The sequence below is a fragment of the Anopheles coluzzii genome, chromosome 3, assembly GCF_943734685.1.
Source record: "Anopheles coluzzii chromosome 3, AcolN3, whole genome shotgun sequence".
Lineage (NCBI taxonomy): Eukaryota > Metazoa > Arthropoda > Insecta > Diptera > Culicidae > Anopheles > Anopheles coluzzii.
In genome coordinates this window covers 30,385,390-30,407,858 of record NC_064671.1, presented here as the reverse complement: position 1 = coordinate 30,407,858, position 22,469 = coordinate 30,385,390, and the positions used below count along the sequence as shown (strand labels likewise).

The 22,469-nt window shown below is 44.1% G+C and overlaps 1 protein-coding gene across 4 annotated transcripts in view; it reads left to right on the top strand.

Moving 5' to 3' along the window:
• The first annotated feature begins 1,803 nt into the window (after window positions 1–1,803).
• Window positions 1,804–22,469, top strand: part of LOC120958429 (uncharacterized) — a 47,083-nt gene continuing 26,417 nt past the window's right edge. Inside the window, exons 1-2 of one of the 4 annotated variants that reach the window (XM_049608718.1) lie at window positions 1,804–1,961; window positions 13,208–14,083. In XM_049608718.1, coding sequence (XP_049464675.1) covers window positions 14,023–14,083 — 61 coding nt within the window. In that variant the 5' untranslated portion in view covers window positions 1,804–1,961; window positions 13,208–14,022. Of the gene's footprint in view, window positions 1,968–13,207; window positions 14,084–22,469 lie in introns of all 4 variants that reach the window. The other 3 variants (XM_040381248.2, XM_040381249.2, XM_040381250.2) reach the window with 3 other exon arrangements.

Genomic DNA, 22,469 nt, shown 5'->3' with positions numbered 1-22,469 from the left:
ACAGTGCTCTTCCGTTTCAGTCTCACACAGCTCCTCGTTCGAAAAACGGTTAGCTACTGGCTAGTGGTTTTTCTTCCTTACTGCTGACACGAGATCGTACGATCCTGCTCAACAGAGGAAATAGAGAGAGTGAGAGAGAGCGAGAGAAAAAGAGAGAGAGAGAGAGAAGGAGGCGCCGACCACCGGTTGGCCGGCTACAAAAGGGTAAATTAATTAATGTTTGCTGCCCGTCAAACTAATTGCTTTACTTTGTTTTAGTTTGCCAGTGGCTGCGGAAGTACTGCCGACTTTTTGAGGTTTTTGCCTCGCGCCCGTCCCGTTCACTCGGCTTCTCTCCACAGTGCTGCAACACCTCGTAGACACGGCGACTAGGCGGCCGCTTCATCAGTTGTGCTTATTTTCGGGGTGGTCCGGCTAGCCGGTCCTGCCGGACAGTTCCGGGTGGAGTCGCCGGTGGCGCAACTGGACACATAATGAGGTGTGGATGAATGCGTACGGAAACAGTGATTTTTCGGCTGCTGTTGGTCGTTGGAGTTTTGCCACCACCGCTTTGTTTGGTACTAGAATGGATACTTTAAGGGGTAATGAGAGAAACTTTTAATTAAAAAAACGAGACTTAAATCTAAGTTTGACACTTCCATTTTTGTACGAATTTTATCGTTAAATTTCATTCCTATCATACTCATTGGAATGTAGGTGCTGGTTGTGAGATTGATTTATGGTAAAATGAGCTCTTTGAAATCACAAAACGGTTTTCATCTTCATTCGTTCCTGAAGCTCGCTTTCCATTGTCAAAATCTTGAATCTTTTTAGATGAGTTTCATGTTTCTTCCTTTACTCGTGAGGAGTGGAGTTCACATTAACTCACGATCATCCCCTCCATTTTACTTGTAGCCCTCAGTACGGTGAGAACAGCCCAAGAAACTCACTTCCACAAGTCGTCGTTCACAAACCAAAACCACGTTCACTACTGATGAGATTGATTGGCGAAAGGAGAAGCATAATTTTCATTCCATCCCCACCACCAAAAATGTCCCAAATGTTTATCTCACTAACATGAATACTGAAAACTTACTCACTACTTCTCGGAAAACCTTTCACGATGGTGAATAGCAATGGTTGCGTGTGAGGTTTGTTCGATTTTCCCCGTTTTCACCGCATCTGCGCAGTAAATGTTTGCTCCCCACCATTTTATTTTCCTCACAAATGTTTGACCTCACTGCTGTGAGGATTTCTGATGCTCTATCTTATCCTACTCACCAAAGGATCCAATCTCACCATCATGAGGATGCTGAAATTCACGGTGACATTGCTCGTTAGCCCAAGAGTTATGCTGTTCATCTCATGTTTTTCATTTTTCGATGCTCAAAAGGTCGATCCTTCCTTCTTAAGACCGGTTGTAACCATTTTGAGTAGAATTTTGTATTGACGTAATTCTTCCAAAACTGAATCAATGAGTATGCCCTCCGAAGCCTTATCTTATCTAATGCGATAAGGTATCCTCCCTGCACATTGTTCTACATTGGGTCTGCGCCTTCCTTTCCGTAAGCACAAACACACCCAACATTCCAACAGCCGCACACGCACAAGGACGCGAAGAGGACACATTCGACACTCTCTCGCTCTCTTGCGCTTTCTCTCGAATCGCTCTCCCGCTCTTCCAAAATTCAATTTGGCGTCACTCGCGAGATCCGGTGAGTGTTCGTTCGGTTCGTAAAGCAAATCACAGAAGCAAAAAAAAAGAACGGAAATCTTCCGAACACGAATCACTTACCAGCCCCGACGGCAAAAAGGACCGCTTCGCTTACCTGTTCGTCCCGTTGGGCACCGCAGTCAAAGACGGATTTCCATCTCGGTCGGTTTGTAGCGGCGCCTGTCGGGTTTGTACCACCGACCCCAACGACGCGTGACGTCAGGATCGCTTGCTCGGGCTGAAAGGTACGCCACCGGACGGTGAAAGTGTGAGTGTGAGTGTAGTTTTTCTATGTTAGCAGCATCTTACAGAGACGAAGTTGCTGGTGGGGATTTTTGATCGGGTAGTTTTTGCGGAGTTACATGCAAGCTAGTGTGGAGGGAGTGTTTTCTATTCGCACATTCTGGCACGCATCAAAAATAGAAAGTGAGGCGTGTTAGGATGTGTTAGGATGAGGCGTTGCGTTACTTCCGAGTTACAAGATCGTTGTGGGAGAATGTTTGCGTGGAACACACAGGGTTACGTTAAGTGCACGTGTTTATGGGAGGATAAGATAGTTAAGTGTAAGCGAAATCGTAAAACATAAGCAAGTGTCTGCCCGGGAACGACACAGCGATTGGAAATATTTTATCGTCCACCGTACAAATCGAAAAGAAAAAACCATCAACAAATCGGTACGGAAAGCAAAAAGAGTGTTTGTGTGTCTGTCTGTGGGTGCGGTGTGCGGCCTGGGCGGACGGGATCGTAATCGTTGACGTGGACGTTGTTTTTATACCCTTGACCATTGCCGGACGGATATGCTGCTCGGTCAACCACTTTCCCTGCCCCGGCAAAGGAAGCTCGTCCCAAACCGCCTTCATCGGTTCGAAAACGTCGTGTGACGCGCTGCTGATCGTGTCGTCTTGCAGGCGCAAAACTTTCAGCCCAGGCACCACACCACACACCATCGCCATCCACCGGGTTTTTGGCGTTTGTGTGCGTATTTCTCTGTATCCGAATCCGATTCGGATGATGAAAATGAATAAAACATAAAGACCGGAGCGGCAACCGGGTAGGGTGGAGCGGAGGGGGAAGCCTGCCGTGACGCCAACACGCTCCATTCTTTGTTCCATTGGGCAGCGAAGAAAACAGCGGGAAAAAGCGTACACCTCGTTCGTTCGTTCGCTCGTTCGTTGGGAAAGTGATTGCCGCGACGCGTCTGGTTTAATTTCGCTCCTTGCCGGGACGAAACGCTCCTCGCTCCATAGCTGTCGCCCCGTTGTGTGTGTGCACTTATCGGTGTGGGTGTGTGCGTGTGTATGCTTGTCTGTGTGCGCTTCGGTGTAGCAATGTGTAACATCAACCATATCAATTGACCGACGAACCAAAGCCCACAGTCTGCCAGAAGCGAGAATCAAAACTAAAACCCATTTCCACTTGTGCGTCTTGCCTCCGTGTGTGCGTGCGTGCGTGCGTGTGTGCATGAGCATGTGTGATGCTGAGCGACAGTTGGAAAAAGGCAACGCAGGCGATAAAGATTTTACGACATTGGAATTTGTTGCTGTGAGTGGTTTATTAATCCTACCGCACGGTTCAGTGCTTCCCTCGGTGGCGCACATCCGGTCACACGCCACCTCCATCTAATCACGTAAGTTGATCCCCATTTTACCCAACCCCTCCCCCTCCTCCCCACACCCCATACCATCTCCACCTACTTTGCTTTAATGAATTCGAGCCCGGGGTCGAGACAGAGCGGTAGGAAAAGATCGTTTAATCCCTTCGACCCTGGGATGGATTTCTTGTCAGACTGGGTGTGTGTTCGTTACTTTTTTTTATTTCGTTGCCCCTGGATTTATGCACGTTGACGGATTTCGTTGTGCTGGAATTATGTATGCCAGATGGTTTTATGGGACCGAACTTTGGCTTGGAGCAAACGAAAAAGGCTTTGTTTTTGGTCCATGCTTATGTCTGAGTATTCAGGGGGGGATAACTGTTTAAGCTGTTGCATTGTTTTAAAGGAGGGGCCTTCCAATTGATCGGGGGCAGTTTTATGGGCATGATAAGCTTTCAATTAACTTAAGCTGGCGAGCCGTAACGGGTTAAACGACTGCTTTGTGTGTGAGCTTTGGTGTATAAATCATATTTTTTTTCATTAAAAACTGACAACTTTAATCTCAGCATGCAATCAATCATACATCCCTGCAGAAATGTCGTTGCTTTAAAAAGTCAAGTTTTCAGTTTTTCCGAGTGATTGTAGGAACAAAACCAACGAGACAAAATTCATTCCCAGGAACATCTTTTTAATTATTTGAGTTTACGTGTACAAATAAATCTTCAACCAAGTTTGCTACCTTTCGTCAGTTATCCAGAATTTTTGACATGGTAGAAGAAGACATGCGTGCTGTCTTGTTATAAGATCTACCTTCAATTTTGACCAATCCCTCCTCAGTTTTTACAACAAAATTGTTGGAGTGGAGCTTTTTCAGAAAAAATACATGGGACGTAGCTGTGGAAAGATGGACCAGTTCGCAGACTTGGGCGTCATTCCTCGTAATTCCTCCGAAATTCGTGTAAAATGAACGCATTAAGTTTTAGCACCATCGCCTGCCGCTGCGAAGCCAGTGGACGCGATTTCTGCTTCCAGATATGTTTGTTCATGTTTCCCAGGTATTATTTTACTGTTTGACCGGTTGCGTCGACATCCCGGTCAAGCTAACGCAGCAATGTAGTCTCGGTATTCATCTTCCGCTTTGGAACCTCAAGTCGCCCAGGAACGTCAGCTATTTGTAACTGGACTTTCTTTCGATGCTCTGATTGTTGTCTAATAGTGCCAAGATGTTGTACATGCCGGAACAGGCTTATACGACGTCCACAAACTACAGCACGAAGTCCGTTTTAGACGCTACAGGGTGCGATTTTTTAATCGTGCACGCTCCTTGACGAAGTTGCTTCACTTTTTTGGTCATCACGGTTAGAGTTTGCCTTATAGAGGTGTCAAATTTCGTCTGGTGACTCATCTGATACTATAATTTAAATTACAATTAACGTTTTGTTAGTGCGTGTGAAGATAAATTCATGCAAATATTTGTAATTTTTTAAATGCAAACACTATATATTTTTTAAATTTTAATCTTCCTAATTCCTATTTACAATCAAACCGTGCATCCAACAAAATCTGAACCAATTCCATCGAATACTTCATCCGGATTTAGGAGGCAAAAAAGTTGGCAACTTCATTCGATGAGGCACAATTTGTGGCTCATTCACAGTAGCTCCAACTTACCCCCAATCGGTTCCACTTTGTGATGGAAACGGACCGCCTCATACTCACACAACAATTTGCTTCGCAAAGGGGGAAGGTTTTGCAGTTCGTGTATCGAAACACATCCCAACAGAGCCGATAAGCAAGCAGCGCAACACAAATAGCGGCATAACGCTTGCTTTACACACTACGATTCTATTACGAGCTGCTCTAACTCTCTTTTTTCCCCTGCTGCCTTAAGAAGGGACAACATATCATCACTGTGTAATCTTTCCCGGAATTTGACTGGAAGTATTTTGCTCAGTTTCCGTACGGGTGTTTTTTTGGTACACCCTCATCAGAAAAGCTTCATTTTCCACTCTTTTCCCATCATGCTGCAGCTGCCGTTCGTTTGATTGATAGGAACCGATAGCAACACATTTGTGGCCCGGTTTGCCCCGAAAAGGTTTGTGCCGATGGGCGGCCTTTCGGCCCAAAATCAGCACTCGAGGCCCTAGGAAAAGCAAAACTCTCTATTTGACCCTGATGAAGAGGCAAAGGCAAAAAAAAGGTGGAAGGGAAGGTTGAAGGCTTACCAGGAGTCTGCAAACGAGCAGAAAGCGTAATAAATTGTGAAAGGATTGCCTTCGGGACACAACAGAAAAAAACACACACACACCCAAACCCGTCCCGAGCGGTAGGTTTGGACGGTTGGGCTTAAAGTTTGGCGAGCGAACCGCATTCGAAAGCCCGCATGTGAAGCCGCATTGAGTTTCGGCGGTTCGGAAAAGCGATGCGATGCGAGAAAGATCTTTAAAACATCCTGCCAAAAGTGAAAGCCTGCCGGCAGCGTGTACCTGAACCAATGATGGCGGGGGCCAAAAGTTCGATCGAAGATTATATTAATGGCCGTCGGAAGATTGATTGTATCTGTGTGGCGTCTTGCGTATCGTTGCCGGTGACGCCAGGAGACGATGATATCGTTCGAAGAAGCAAAAGTAGAGCCTTATTACTTTTTTTTTCTTTTCACTCTTTTCCACTCCCAAAACGCAAGCGTCTGGATGTTTGATGTGAAACAAAACGGCCGAACGTCGATCGTATCATGATGAGAAGGAGCGGATCAGAGGTTGATTCGGGCGGGACTGCTAACATACGTAAAACGTTAACGAAAATTTACATCCATCCATTTTGATCGTACCGTGTGGCGTGCCGAAAATGGACAATAAAACCGAGCGGAACGAGCAAAAGCAAATCGAACAAATCCACCGAAAATAACGGTGGAATGGGTTTCCTCGGACTGTCCCCCCCCCCCCCCTCCAGACCATGGAGCAGAAAAAAAGCACACCCAGACGGAGCCGAGCACACACGTGCCCATGGCCACTCACACGCACGCTTTGTTTATGCTCGCTGTTTGGGCAGGGAGGGCGATCGCAAGTTAACATAAATCATGATTCACATAATGCCCCCCACACACACATGCACACTTTGGGGGCCCAGCTGGTACGTGAATGGGACGCGCGCGTGTGTATGTGTGTTTGTTTCCTTTTGTTTTTTTCTCATTTCCATTTCTCATCTTTCTCCGGTCTTGTGCGGACTGTGCATTGTGCGGGTTTTGCAAAGGATCAGGTTTCGAGGTTTCGAGATGGAGAAAGTAATTCGGCAAGGAAGTGCGGTGAGGAGGCATGCGGTGAATGATGAAACGGCAGCCACAGCGGCAATTGGCCGCATAATGTTAGCTTACGGTTTTATTTGTTGTGGTTTGTTTTTGTTCTTTTTTGTTCGCTTTTGTTAAGCAGTGCGCCGTTTTGGTTACATGGTGGACGGTGGAGCTTTTGACTGTGTTGCATACTTTGCGCATTATACTGTGCAAAGCAAGAAGCAAACGTAGCAATAATAAAATGCTGCAACAGAAGAAAAAACCCATTCCTTTCCGGTGGCTTAAGGTGTAATTGCTGGGAAGGTTTGTGCTGGGATACAAAATGTGTTGTGCGGGTTTTGTTTCATACACCGACAAGCGGACGAGTTTTGTGGCAAAATAAAGGGGCCAGCTATTTTTAGATGCATGGTTGAATATTTAATTTCTAAACGTGTCCTAATTTAGCAGTTTGCAATCTGAGGAGGAAAAACCAATTGGTTACAGAAAGTTTGAAAAATCATTAGCAATTTATTTTTTCTATCATTGGTTCTAGTTTATTTAAAGGAATTTTCCATTAATAAAATCTCGATAAAATATAGTTTTATTACTGCTCTTATCGTTCAACATATTTTCAATCTGCGATCTTGATTGTTTAATACATAAATGAGCTATCTAAGTGAGCTTTCTTTACCGATTTTATAATGAAATGGATTGCTGTTTGCAAACGTTGCAAAAAAAAATCCCACCTTATTTATTCTAATCTTTTGCGGCTTTCCAAAGCGTCTGAAGGTATGCAGTACATTACAATATTTATTCTTTTGGACTCATTTTGATATTTTTGACATTTTGAATTGACTCATTTGCATTATTTAAGAAACATGTCCAAAGTTATTATTTCAATCATTCAATCTAAAAAGTAAAAAAAAATAAATAAAACACATCGAGGCTGCAAATAAAAATCTAGCATAACGCCAGTTTTGCGTAATCTTGACTCATGTTTTTCAAAATCTTTATAATTTTAGTTTATTCGATTGAATTGATTGAAAACCTGTTACCTTATCCAGTTTTTTACCTTTTTGGTAGTGTCTCTTATTTAGGTTAACCGTAAATTCTATTTACTCATTACTGATCACATTACAATTTCTTACAAATTAAGACACCAATAGACATTTTGGGAAAAGAAACTGTCAGCTAAAGATTGATTGTGGCTTTACTGCAGCACAAAAATCAAGAAATTCGTCCCTGTGCACTTGCTTTCAAGGTCTAAAAGAAACTTACTGATTATATGATTTGAGTATGATTTGGTAACGTAGATTGCATACCTTTAGGCGCAAATACGAACGATTGCATCAGAAAATCCTTTGTATCAGCCAAAAGACCCTAAAACGAACATAAAAAATAAAATAAAAATATATAACAGTGCTACGGCAACCTACTCAAAACTAAAATACAACGTCTAACTGAGACTTTTCTTACAGTTTTTTTCACACACTACGGCAATGTTTTGTAATACCACTTGATCCAACCACCACACATGCCTTCCACAGCACAGTCTGTCAACAGCTCTTATCAGCCGCGCGCCAGATGGATCACCAAGCATCACCAAGGGCCTGGAATACGGTTGAGCGCATCTGTTTTCGACCTCCTACATCTGATAAGCAGCACAAAGAAGTCGTGCCGAGGATTTATTACCGTTCACTGGTAGCCAATTTCGCCCAGCGCGCTGACAAAATTCGGTTTCGCAGTACGAGCACTGCGCTGGCACGCGGCCCCGTCCGGATCAACTGGCACAACCGATTGAGTCCGATGTGTCCGGGGGTTGGTGATGTGCCTTTCATCACCTACCAGTCAATATACCGGGCGGGATTCGGGGGTTTAAGGTTGCCTGGTTTCGAAATAACATGTCGCCGGAAGTCCTAATCCTGTCACCGCCAACAACAAAATCGGCAAAATACGGAGGCAAAGTTTTCAAATCCTACCGCCACATACCGGCGGAAAGCATCAGCTCGTTCTCCACACGTGGCCGTGTTTTGGGATGGGAAAAGATACACAAAGCTACCACGCTTAAACACACACACGCGCACGCACACACCCTGGCAAACGAGGTAAATGCCTAATGCGCGCTCGTTTTGGTGGATTGGATTTTAAAGTGGATTATCGTGGGAAGATTTGTTTGTCTGCAGCTTAGCCGGTCCAACAGCAGCCCGGTGCCCAAGCCCGAGTAGGTGTGGATGTGCGGAACAGGGCGTGCGATGGATGGATGGGCGGCGCACGTTACCGTACGCAATCCGTAAACGAACGACCCATCCAACGGCTCCGTCGTCGGCCCACCATTTGCCGAGAAGAACAAAGCATCCGCTTAGTGTTGAAATGGAAAATTGTCCATTGTCTGCCATTTGGTAGGGCTTTACCCCACCAACGAGGGCAACGGTAGCGGGACCCGGCCGAGGGCTTAGCTCAATCACGGCAACAGTAAACGAATGTTAATACGCCGGCACAGTGAAGCATTTACTTTGGCGGGGATTTCGTTTTTTCGGTTTGTTGCGCAAAGGGCAGAGCTTTAAACCAGAGATTGAAAGCAAATAAGACGATTTGATTTCACTTTCGAACTCTTTAACGTTTGCGTAACATATTCGCCCTCTGGCCCGGTGGACGTGATGGTGTATGTGGTCATGATTTTTATTCCACCAACCGATTCGCGTCATCGGCAACGGCGAAAAAATGCTTCCAAAAACCACGTGCTGACACAACTTCATCAACAGCTAATTCCTGTCTGTAATTGAATTACTTCCCCCTCCCCGTCCGAGCGACAGGAATCGATGCTCGGTAGGTCGTGAGCGCATGGCAAAAAATGGCCCAAGTTCCATCCGCGTCGGCACAGGTATCGAGCAAGCGGCTGATGATCAAATTAGGCGCACCGAGATTGCCTACTAATTATTGGCATTAGTTTTTTGTTGTTGCCTTTTTCCGCTTCCTGTTGCGTTCTTGAGACTTTTACTCTCTCACCGCAAGCTGGCTCAACAGCCTAGAATTAGTTATCATCACGCGCAACACAGGGGGACGGAGGGGGGTGGTAATGAAATTTGCATTACTAAAACTGTCTTACAATACTTTTCCCACCCGGGCGGTTGCGCGAATCGAAAAACACCGTGGGGGACCTCCTGGGGGAAAGTTTCGATCCCAACCGTCAGACATCGTTCAGGGGCCCTCCGACACGTTCGTTAGTGGAAAATTCAATCATCATTATACGGCGTACGGACGATCCGACGCTCCAAGGACGCAAATACTATCGCGACGAGAAGCGACAAAGTCAAGTAGAGGGGGTAAGGTAGAATATCTTCATCTCAGAATCAAACTGGTTGGTCTTGGACTGGCGTTCGATACGCTTTCGCCTCCCGGTTGGATCGTTATGCCTTCGATGGCGTCGGTGCGGTAACACGAATCAGCCGGCGTGAGCTTCCGATTCTGATCGGTTCGCTGTTTTCGAAGCGGTTGGGCTCGGTCGTCAAGCTGCAATCGCTCCCAGGCGTGACATTGAGCGGGACGCGTCCCCCCCCCCACCCGAATGTGTGTCTGCGCCGCAATTCGCCGTCGCTACCCAACGGGTTGTGCGAAGAAATTGGCTGAACTGATTAGGTTTTTTATGAGGAGGAGGAAGGAGTTTTTTTCTGTTTGCGCTGCTTTGAACCGTTTGCTAACGAACCTGTTGAGAGATGGGCTTTGGTATGGTTTTGATTATTGAAAGAAAATTAATATCCCATAAACTACCCCCCGGGAAGTTGGCTGATGATGGGAGCGTTGGCTGTGGATTAGACGTTTACTTATTGAAGCTTTGTTGAATTTGTCTCCTGGGGAGCATGGAAGGTAATTGTGAAGCTATTTTGGTTGGTCACATTGTTAATTTGTTGTGCTTAGCAATATGACCTGATCGGTGCTGCTTCACAATGGCACTTCATTTTGTGAAAATTAATAATAAATAGAAAATATACAACAATGATGGTAATGTTGGTAATTGAAACATTCATTGTTACAATAATTTGCAACATAAAAGCTCTTTTTTACACATATTGTGAATTATTTAACGGACATAAGTGTATGTTTTGATAAATGTTTAATTTTCCAATTCGATATCTGTGTAAAAAGACGATTTTGGTCATCTTTTTCAAAACTTTTGTATGAAGCAGATTTTCCTCATCAAATCAATAGCGAAACAAAGTCAAGTAAATACTTTAATTCTTCCTTGCATATATTTTTAAATTTACAATTGCTCATCACATTTGATTTTTAAATTTCACGCTTCAAGTCCTGGCCCGCCCACTCTCGCCCCGCTACACGGCTGCTCGTTAAATTTTCCCATTCACTTGTGCGCTTTTTAATATCACTAATACCACGCGCGCACGCGGCTGACAGCGTACCGAAATAACAATGAAGGATGAAGCGCACAACTGTTTTCTTTATAAACTGCTTTACATTATCCATTTCCGCCCGTTCGATATCCCGGGCAATCCACCGTGCCGGGACGTCCCCCGGTCGAGCGAGCGCTCCAGCCCCGAACCCCGAAATCCAAAACCGCGCGCCCGTGGACCGTGGACGAAACGAGTACATTATTTATTCAACTCTCATCTGGTTGGACGGGCGGATTTTTTTAAATATGTATTTCCCATCACCATTTCGCCTCGGTGCCAACTCGCTGGTGCACGGAGGGCGGGGTAGCAAAAGGCAAATCATTCCCTTTCTAGCTAACTTGTGGCGTTTTTTTTTTCTTTTTTTTTTCGTTGCTTTTTTCGGAACAGCGTTGTGGCGAGGGTGCTCCTGTGCTTTCATCGCACAATAAGGTGCAATAGGTACCTGACCGAAAAGCTAGCTAGTTATAGCTTTTAGAGTTTGCTTCTGTTTCCGGGCCGGAACGAAATTTGACCAATCTTTATGTTCTAATTTTTTTTTGTCACACCATCGTGACACTAAAAATGGCCGCTTGCTGCTGCTTTTTTTTTGCAACAGTGTGAAAAAACGGGACTGGAAGAAACGTCAATTTTTCGTTCCGCTCAGTATTTTCCGGCACTGCGGGAGCGGGGCATTGCAAATAAGCAGTGACGTACGCCGTTTCAATAAACCAATACACGGCGCTTCCGTGTCGATTCGGCATGCAGGCGGTACGGGTACGGTAAAAATGGAATAACGTTAATTTAATTTAATTTAAGCTGATTTATGTGCTGGTCTGCCGCAATATGGTTAATGTTTCGGTGCTATACGAAGAGGGGAAGGAATACTACAAAAAGGAGAGGATATTTTGTTTTGGTTGTTTTTTTTTTAAGTCAAGCGGTATTTATTGATTATTGAACTTTTGGACAATCCATAAATGTAAGAAAGTTTTGAATTATTCGATTACAAAAATTTGTTAAAATTTATTAAATATTTAACGTTTCATATTCATTGGTTTTAACTATATGGTTCTATAACAAAGCAGTTCTGAGCTTTCGTCGTAGTAGAGGCGCCTAAATGTATGCAAAATTTTTTTAGTGCTTTATTTTTTATTTGACTTTTTATTCGATCTTTTATTACGGCAGATGAAACACAAAATTTAAGAGTGAATTTTAAAATGTACATACATACTTTTGCTAACAAACAAGTTGCACGCAATTATCAAAAAAATAGCTGTACGACTAAGTACTCACCTCATTCTTCTTCTTCTTTGGCTCAACAACCGATGTCGGTCAAGGCCTGCCTGTACCCACTTGTGGGCTTGGCTTTCATTGAGTGATTGTTCCCCCCCATAGCAGGATAGTCAGTCCTACGTATGGCGGCGCGGTCTATTTGGGGATTGAACCCATGACGGGCATGTTGTTAAGTCGTACGAGTTGACGACTGTACTACGAGACCGGCTCACTCACCTCATTATAACGCCCAAATGTATGCTAACTATTGTTACAGTCGATTGCTTGAAGAGGTTTGCAAGAAATTAATGTTTTACTCCGATAAAGAACTACCTCTGTATTTTCATATTCAAAATAGTCATATAATGTAATCAAATCTAAATTTAAGGTTTATTTATGCGTTTGACGAGGTTGAAGGAGTCGAATAAAATTCCTCGCATGCGTCGATGCAGCGTAGAAAATTCCAGCAATAATATTATTGCTATACTTCATCGAATAGCTTAAGGGAAATCCTCGAAATCACGCTTATCTTTGAATAGATAAAGCATTTGATTCTATGAGGCATGCAAATTTAATAAAATGCTACAAAAGCATTCAATTTTAATCAGTACGGTCCAAAAATCGTATATTTCCCATGTCGACTTGTTCAAAGCCTCCCGATTCCAGTTTCTCATGACCAGCGGCACAGAACGGTCGCTTTTAATTGAATCAAATAAACATCAGGCTCATGAATTGTACTTGAAAGCACTCGAACAAACGTTCAGCCCCAATCACTTCGTATTGCGCTCAATCTTGATAAAAATTCGTTTCGTTTCTCTTTTTTTTCTTTCTCCCTTCCCATTTCAGATTGCATCACACCAGGCCCCAGCACATACAGAGCTATGCACCACCACCATACAACACCTTTTGCATGCCGATTGGCAGCCGAGTGAGCGCCAGCGAATGCGCCTGCATCATTTATGCTGAAGTGAAGTTGGGTTTATTCTTGTGTTTTTCCTCCACAGCTCATCCCGTACGGCGGCAAATCAGAAATCGAACCACCAAACGAACAGTTTCTTTTCGGTTGGTGTGCGAAAAAACATATTGAAGCGGACAGCTTCACAGTGCTTCCCAGTGTTTCACAGGAGCGTGCAGGGTGGGAAAAAACAAAACAAAAAAAAAACACGCTTGTACGAATTATCGAACCGTTGTGCAATTGTTCCGCCGCTTATCGATGGGTAAGATACGACTGACGTGGTGCTTGTGGGTGTTTTTGTGTGTGCTTGTGCGCTGAGAAAAAGGGAGTGAGAAAAAAACAGCACAAGAAAGCCGAACTCCCATTTCCCAGCAGCGACTGGCCAAAGTGCCAAACATCAGCACCTGGGCTGCGGGAAAATCCTACGTCCGGTTCCGGTTTCGGTTGCTCGGCGGCCTCGGACCAGAGTGCCCGGAGTGGTCTCTGGCGTTGCTACACTTCGCCGCATTCTAGCAAGAAGCGTTCCCTGTGGAGAAGCGTCGCTGCGCAACACCAAATAAAGTAAAGCTGAACAAGAAAAAAAAAACAAAACAGCAACACATTCACACACACCAAAGCGATCCTTCTCATCACAGCGCGACGGGAACGCCTCACACAGTCGAAGTCGGCGAAAACCGCAAGTGGTTGCGTCGTTTTCGGAGCACGTGAGCATACCTACGGGCGTCGGGCCCCTCTAGGGGTGCCAGCGTGGTGTTGCCCACCAACCGGGTGCGTCTGTCCGTGAATGTGTATTGCGCCCTGGCCCGGTCAGAACTACGACACGGCGTCACGGAGCAACGGTGCGATCGGACCGGCGGCCGGGAAATGTGGCTCCCAGTGGTAATGGATTTACGACTCCCCATACTCTGTTTGCTGATAGTGGCAGGTACGTGCCGGGCGCCTGGAAATCGATACCCACCCACCAATCTTTCCCCATTCCCGCTTCCCATCCCTTCCAAGGAGTAGTACATTCCACACATTTATCGTCGCAGCCGCGGGTGTGTATTCCTTTTAGCGTTTTTTTTTATCATACATTTATCTTGCCCATGTTTTTCTCACTCCATTTGTGTAGTGGCGTGCGAGAAGATACTCCAATTTTCGGTTGTGTTACCACGATTTTCGTTTCAGTTTTTTCTTCAAATTTTATTTTGCGATCAATTGCATTCGGCTTCGTTGGTTGAATGGCTGATGAACGGTTCTGACGGGGCGGCAGAGACGCCCGGATGGTGTCGGGGGCAAAAAATTGGGTGAAAATGAAAATGGTTTTAACGCGGTGTGATGCGGGTGTGTGTTAAAGCGTTTTCTGTCTGACTGCTCCTGGTGGGTAGTAAATTTGAAGCTTTTTATTGAGTTTTGCGTTCGGTGCTGCAAGATGGACGATCGTGAGGTGTTAATAAATAGCATGCGAAGGTATGACTCTTTGAGTGATGGTAGTTCCTCCTTTTTAGGACTTTATGCCATGAGATGGTTACGCTAATATTTTAAAACACATCAAAATGCTGCCTTCGAGCTTTTAGTCTAGGCCAAGCGCCTAAAATTATGCAACATATTTGAATTTTTACATTTAAATTTAAAAAGTTTTGATGATTAGTCTTCATTGATTAATCACTGAGTAAATGTATGATTTTAAACTGTCTTTCGAAATTGAATTGTTGAGCTATTTATGGAATTTTACTTCATGAACGCCTAAATGTATGCAAAATCAATAGAAGTTTTTTAGCTCGATTTTATACTTTTAAACTTCGAGCAATCTATTGATGAAGGAATCTTTCTATCTCTGAAATGTCATTTAAATGGTGCGTGTAATGAGAAAAATAGTAATTTGACTAAATAAAACAGGATATTATGTCAAATATGTACAACTAACGGACCCATTCGAAGCTCCATTGTGGCTTATCAAATAATAGAAATCATTTTGCCATTCCTGCTAACATTGTTTTGTTTTGTCTCTCTTCTTCAACATCACTGGCACATTCTGTTGAAATTAAAATGATCTATAAAAAGTGATTATTTCTCCATCTCCAGCTTCTTTACGTGGAAGCCGGAAGGTTTCCTCGAATAGCACAAAGCGCTTGCTACAAATTAAAATCCTACCTTTTGCGGTTTTGGTGTGCATACGTGCGCTCCGCGCGCACTATCACGCGATGGATGGTGGTAGCACCATCCACCGCTCACCATCCTCATTGCTTACCTTTTATGCATTACACTCACCCCTGGCGCTCAAACCAGGCTAGTCACGTTCACTTCACGTACAGCACGGCGTAAAGCGTAATGGAAATCGCTACCATTGGAGTGCAAATGCAACCACCAATGGACCAACGCCCTCCCCATTCCCATCGTAACAATGGTCGTGCCATCACTGCAGTGCCGCACTGTGCCTTACCATACCGTTTGCACCGGGAAATGCGATTGTTATTTGTGCTCACGATAAAGCGCAAGATAGCGCCGGGCGCGCGAAGGTGCGATACTTTGTGCGCGAAAGTGCACGTGCTGTATGTAGCGGAATGTCATTTGCAAACGGCACGAGCACACTCATTCGCCACGCTTTCGGCCAGCAGTGAGCGCCGAAGGAGATGGTGCATCCGGTACACCCGGTACTGTACTGGTGGGAGAAAAGCTAATTAGTTTAAGATCATATCATACGGTTGAGCAAATGAGAATTGCGTTCGATTGTATGTGTAAACGGGGAGAGCACCGAGGGTACAACTCGCAAGTATGTGCATGAATGTTGCACAAATGTTGATTTCAAGTTAGCAAAGCGATACGTGTGAAATCAAATCTATTCGAAACCCCAAAAATCAATAAACCGATAACAAGCAAAAGTAGATGTTGGTTGCCGAGAATGATTCGCAATCTCAGTGACACAACCGGTCCATTTCCCAACCAGTAGGCTGGTTGGGTTGGGTTTGCACTGATTAAAAATTGATCCACTGCAAAATCAATACCGCACGGGCTTTGTTGCAGCATCCCTCGTTCCTTTCCCGTTCGACAACATGGCACCCGTTCCAGCAGAACACAAATTACACTTTGTTTCCAATCGGTAGATTGAAAATCTTATGCTAATCTTTCGCTCAACGATCTGCCAGACAGGCTGAAGGTGGTGGCTGGCGATATCCTGTTTGCCGGGTTGGCTGGCTGATGTACCGCAGTGGAACACGAAACGAGACCAATATTCAGCTCATCCATCCGAAGCCAATCGAGCCAAGGATAGTTTTCTTGGTAAACGGTGCTTGTAGAAGTGTTTGTGCGTGTGTGGTAAACCCTTTTTGGTGTCGCTTTTGCTTGCCTATCTTGAACATACGAGTCTGTCTTTTGTTGCCATAGAATACGTTTCTATTCTAGTCCGATGTTTTCACACTGAAGCATAAGCAAAGCTTGAGATTTAATGGATCAAAAGCATCATAGATTGATTTGAACGAGTTGCAAATACTCTTGCAGATGCTTATCAGCATACATTTGTTATTGCTGTACTTTTTTTTCTAGATTGCTAGTACTAGGTTAGCGCCTACCAGTAGGCAATATGCGTTTCATCAATGGAAAAGCTAGTCTTTAAAAATGCAGTGTTATACATAATCTATACCTTCAGGCGCCTTGCAAGGGCTACAAGCAAAAAGCAACGCAAATACACAATAAAAGCTTCTGTTTGCTAATTCACCGAGCAATCAGTCGATAAACAGCTTTAAAAGCAGTGTAAAATGCCCATCAAAAACCAGTAAAAGGCTTTTGTTTTGAAATTTAACAGCAGCTCAACCGTGGCACCATCCTTACCGCATCGCCGGTAACGAGCATCACGTTCCAATAAATGTTCGACCAGCAAAAGTGATATTCCCATCAAAAATCAATCCCCTCATCTGTTCAGGCAGGCTGCCCTTCTGTTCTTCAACCACCCTCCCTCTTTCACGCTCGTTCCGGGTTTCATTTGATCACGAAATCGTGTTGTGTAACCTCCCCGTTGCCCTGGAGCAACTTGCCCTGTGCCATTCCGCCCGACCCGGATGGTGGTGGCCAAAGACTGGACAATTTAATGATTGATTGATTTTCGTCCAATGCTTACAAAGTGTGGGATGAGCTCGTCCAGGGTGGCCTGATGCTGAGCTACCCTTCACTCGACTGTGGCTCATAACGTCACCGGTACCGAAATATCTCTGCCAGTCCCTAGGAAAGTGCTGTTTCTAGGTTCCTGTGTTTCCGAATCGCGTTCGGACAGATTTCTCCAATAAAAAGCTACCGAGCAACCAGGCTGACGGGCGATTGAGTAGGTGTACTTTTGTCGTGTGTGGGTGCAGCTTTTCGCCATCTTCACCAACCACGATTGACACAACCTCGATGGAATGGTGGGTTTTTTGTGAGTGGTGGTGGAAAATGTGTAGAAATTCAATTTTCTATCACGTACTTTACCGTTTGACATCCAATCGAGCAGCGCCCGGGCGGGCAAACAGGAAGAAATAAATCCTAGGCTTTTCAATCATTCCCTCCCTGGCCGGGTCGCTTTGTTCTATGTTGCAGTGCAAAGTGTACCACTGTGCGGAGGTAATCGAACGTGAAAATGTCGATTATGAGTTATTTCTTGTTTGCTACCGGTTGATCAGCTCACCTGCATGGGTAGCTTTCTTCAGGTGAAGCAAACGTGTTTCCTGTCCGTGATGGCCTCGGGAACTGTTTCCAGCCCTATTTGTTTAAATGTTTGCAGCAGTGGGGGTGAAGCAAACAAAGCGTGTAAGCTTACCGAGTGCGTTCAGTGCTCGGAAAACCCCGTATCCGTATCATCATCATCCTCATCATTGATGCTTTGCAAAGTGCATGGCATGCAAAATATGGCTGGAAAATGCAAACATAAGGATAAAGTTCTAATATGTGGGAGTAAATTTATTCGGAAAGCATACATTTGCTACGAAAGCATACTGAGAAGGTGGTGGTGGGTTTATGTTTGCGTTTGCTTCTTTTTCTGTTGAAATGAATTTATCTAATAAAATTCCTGTGAATTTCATCGTTCATGAAAGTTGTTTAAAAACTTTTTTTTGTTTTTAAAATAATGATGGTGAAATGTTTTATTGTTCAGATCAAAGATCATTGCACTCAACCTATGTATTATAAGTGTTGCATTGAATATCCATAAATAAGATTTTATGCGATTCATAAATAGTGATTATAGTTTTAAAATGGCCATTGACAATCTTTCAGGTAAATGTCAAAAAATTAAAATTGAAAAGGATAATAAAAAACTTTAAATAAAATTGTTGCATACCTTTAGGCACCGAATGCCATTCTTATCTGAATTATTTATAGAAAAGCTAGTAAATCGTGCCTTTTCCGTTACATTGCCTATTTACAGGCGCTTAGTTGTCTTAGGTTAGTCCGTATGTGCATGGCAATTGTCAGATGATAATATAAAAAGGATTGCATACTTTAGGGCGCCTTTAGCATGCCTGCTAGATAGTCGTTAGCGATCAGTGGCATAAAGTGTTGCGTTCTTGCATTGTTTTGTGCTGACTCATCATCACATCACACCACAGGCAGTTGCAGAGAAACAGAGTGTGCAAACAGCGATCCAAATCGCTTGCAACCACTGCGAGAGATTGTCACCTTCCATCAACGATTTCTTCTGAGAGCGGCTCCGAGCAGCACCATCTTAAGTTTGCTCTCATTTTCACCCACAAAAAAGAAGGATAATCTTTCATTAAACCAATTCGTATTCCGGGCACGTTTTGCAAATAGTTCTCAAATAGTTCTATTGACCCTTTAGTTTGCACATTACCAAAGTATCACATCCCTTCAACTGTTCTGTTCCATTTTTTAGTTACGATTGCCCAAGGGATGTGTGAAGGGATGAAAGATTCTTCATTGCTGTTGCCGTTCAACAAAACATTATGCACGGCAGTGTCTCCAGTGTTTTCGCCGAGTGATGCTGCTTGCCTGTTCAAATGGGCTGCAAAATGGCGCAAGGCTAGCTGAAAAACAGCATCGTAAAGCTTCCATCGTACGGTGAGAAATGTGCAGTTGCTCCACACGCCAGCAGCGCTTCCACACACTGGTTGCGCCCACTCTCAGCAACAATCAAACGACGTTTATCACATCCCACCCCGCCGTTGCTACTGAATGGACACATTGACACGCGGGCACATCGTTGTTCGACGTGGTAGCGAGCGAATCGCTAACGCGTTGTTGGTGGTAGCAAAAGGCTTGGCTTGTGCAACACGGTCGCGCTCGCATGAGTAATGGTACGCGCGTCTGGCGGTAGTCTTGGCCCGTTTGAAAACTGCACAGCAAACAGCAATAATAAAATAAAACGGGAGGAAAACACACCACCACACACCAGCTCGCCACTGTCGATGATCTGCGTGCCACTGTGCCACTCCACTTTTTCAGCGCGGTGCGAAAATTGATTTTTCCACAAAATTGAAGTCTTAACTGGGCTTCCCAGTTCGTGCTGCACGAAGTGACGAAGTGCTGTCGGACGGTCAAACAACAGCCACACACACAGACACACTTGCTTTGTTACAGGTATGCGCTTGAGGGACAGCAGCAGAGAAAGCAACACGAGGCAGCATGAGAAATTGGATAACTTTATTCAATTGGTTCGCTTTCGTAGCAGCTTGCTGCATCAAATTGATTTGCTTCGTGTTCGCTTTCTCACTCGAACAAAGCTTGCAACTAGCGTCTCACAGGCACACATGCACCGAAGCACTATCGCATGCTGAGTGTGCCTTTTCTCTTTCTTTCTTGTTTGTGTTGAAATATGCAATGACATAACATTACACGATTTTTAATGACAAATTGTACGAACGGAAGGGGGGCTTGGGATCACTCCCAGCAGGCAGAACACTTATTTGATGCTACAAAACGGTGCCTCATGTTACACGACAAAAGCAATGCATGTTAGTATGAGGCAATTAAAAGTGAAAAAAGCTCAAAAACATACATACAATCACTGACTAATTATCAATCTGTCATGTAACGCTTCAACGACAGACGCGATGAAACACACACTGAGCTTGTGGCGTAGTGAGTGCGCTACAGGGTGCTCACAAAAATATGCTTAATTTTTATCACTCAATGGCTCTGCTAGAGACTGCACAAAAATCACAATTGTCCTTTCCTAATTTATGATGCTAGTCAGCATGGCACAGCAAATGGCGAGTGTTTTTTGCGAAAGAAGCATAAAAAAGCGATATCATCATTGATTTTGCCGAACAGTGAAAGGCAAATGGAAGCCCCTGAGGTTCTCCAGAAGCTTTAAAAACAATCGGGCAAAAACGCTACACAAAAATGCCTCGCTTGCATTCGGTTTGCGGGCGCAACTGCACTTAATGGACCCGCAACCCATTGGTGTTCCTTTCCCATTTGAGAGCGAGCTGCTACATCTAAAACATGCCCCTACGCCCACTCTACGCCGGCTGTAACTGTTACTGCTTTGCATAATGAGAGCATCTGTGTTTGATGAGCTGCTGCCGTTGTTGCCGCCGCTGCTACGTGAGCTTAAAAACGTTTTCCCCCTTGCCAAAAGCACGAGTGATGCATGTGCATTCCCAAGCCCAAACGCTCCTCACGGCCACATCACACGCTCGCTATCGCCAACGGGGGCATTTGGGGGTAATTTTTTCTGTCCCTCCAACCCGCTCACCCAACAGGATCGTCGTAATACATCGCTTAATTTTCTGTGCATTAGTTTAATTATGTTGTGCCCGTTTGTATCCACCGCCCAGTTCTCATTTTGCATGTTCCCTCGGTCCCTTCGCATTCCCAGAAAGAACGAGAGAGGGCAAACGAAATTACCGTGCAAACGAATATCCATGATACAACCGACAACCGAACCGGTGATTAGGCGTCATCCAAAAACAAATGCCCGTGTGTGTGTGTTAGCGCGTGTTTGTACTAATGATTGGGTTTGCTCCGTTTGCTGACGAGCTGATAGGGTTCGTTTATCTATCCTGGTTGCCCCGTTGGGCACCCGAAATGCGTTTCTCTGCCGCGGCTGGAATGCGGCAGGAACTTTACGCATCAAACGTAATGAAGTTGTTTGTGCTGTAAAACGAACTAACATAGCTCGCGATGCGTTTTGGTGATGCATGAATGCTTTTGATTGTTACTTTTTCGAAAGCTCAATTCTATTTGCTGCCGTTTGAACAAAATGTTGCGATAGAGAATAGTACTGCGCCTGTTGTTTTGCTTAAAAGCGTGTCAATCAACGGCAGTAGAATCATGTGGAATTTCATTATTCTCTGTTGCATTTAGCGTTGTCACTAATTGTTGGTATTTTTCCACTAATAAGCTAAAATTTCACGAGTAATGGGGTAGAAAATGCTTGCCGTACTACACATTAAGGGTGCTTGGTTCGATTTCACGGTTGCCGCCCAAAAGTATGCAATTCACGTAACAAAATCATTCGAATAATGAGTTATGTATAGCATGTAAGCTGAAATTTCAAGTATCATTCATACACGAGTTTACCGAAGCACTTTGCAATGTGAGCTGAATAGTGTGACGATGACGAAATGAATTTTGATGAATTTTTCAATTTAAAGCAATTATCCAACAAACTTTAAACTTTTAGAGAAGCTATGTTTTATATACACCACATAGAGCAAATTAAATTTTTTGTATCAAATACCATTTTTTGGAATAAAATGCAGAAACGCTAATGAATGGCATGGTATTTAATAGTGGGGCCCTTTCCGTTTAAAGTTCGTAGGCTGAAATTTCAGTGATATTAAAATTTGGTTATAAAAAACATGCTATGAGACCTGGACTACTATAATGCACTTTGGGATGAATGTAAACACCACCTTGTTTTGTCATTTTTCGAGCAGGTACTCGAATCTAATTCTAGCTTTGAGGCTAGAATAATCTAGACTGAAAATTGCAGGCTAGTTTTATGTGTGGTTTTGTATGGAGTGTTTACATGATTTCAGGCTCCAACTGTCAAACTCCGTACAAAAAACAGACTAGAATCGTGAAGGGCCCCAGTGGTAGAATATTCAAATTCATTCACCTGCATGCCTTTTTTGCCTCTTAAAGTACTGCAAATAGTTTAAGCTTGGGGCAGGAGCTCGACCAAACCCAAATAAAATGTAAACATACCATTTTTGAGTCTAATTCCTGATTTACAAATTACACTAAGACAAAAGAGCAATTTAAGAACTAATACAGCTAAATCAAACAATTTGTGGCTCTAAAATTAAGAAACACACATTACGAAAAAACATCCTTCCCTGTTATAAAGACGAGCAAAAAAAGCTTTATAATGATTGCATTACAACATAATTGAAAAATGA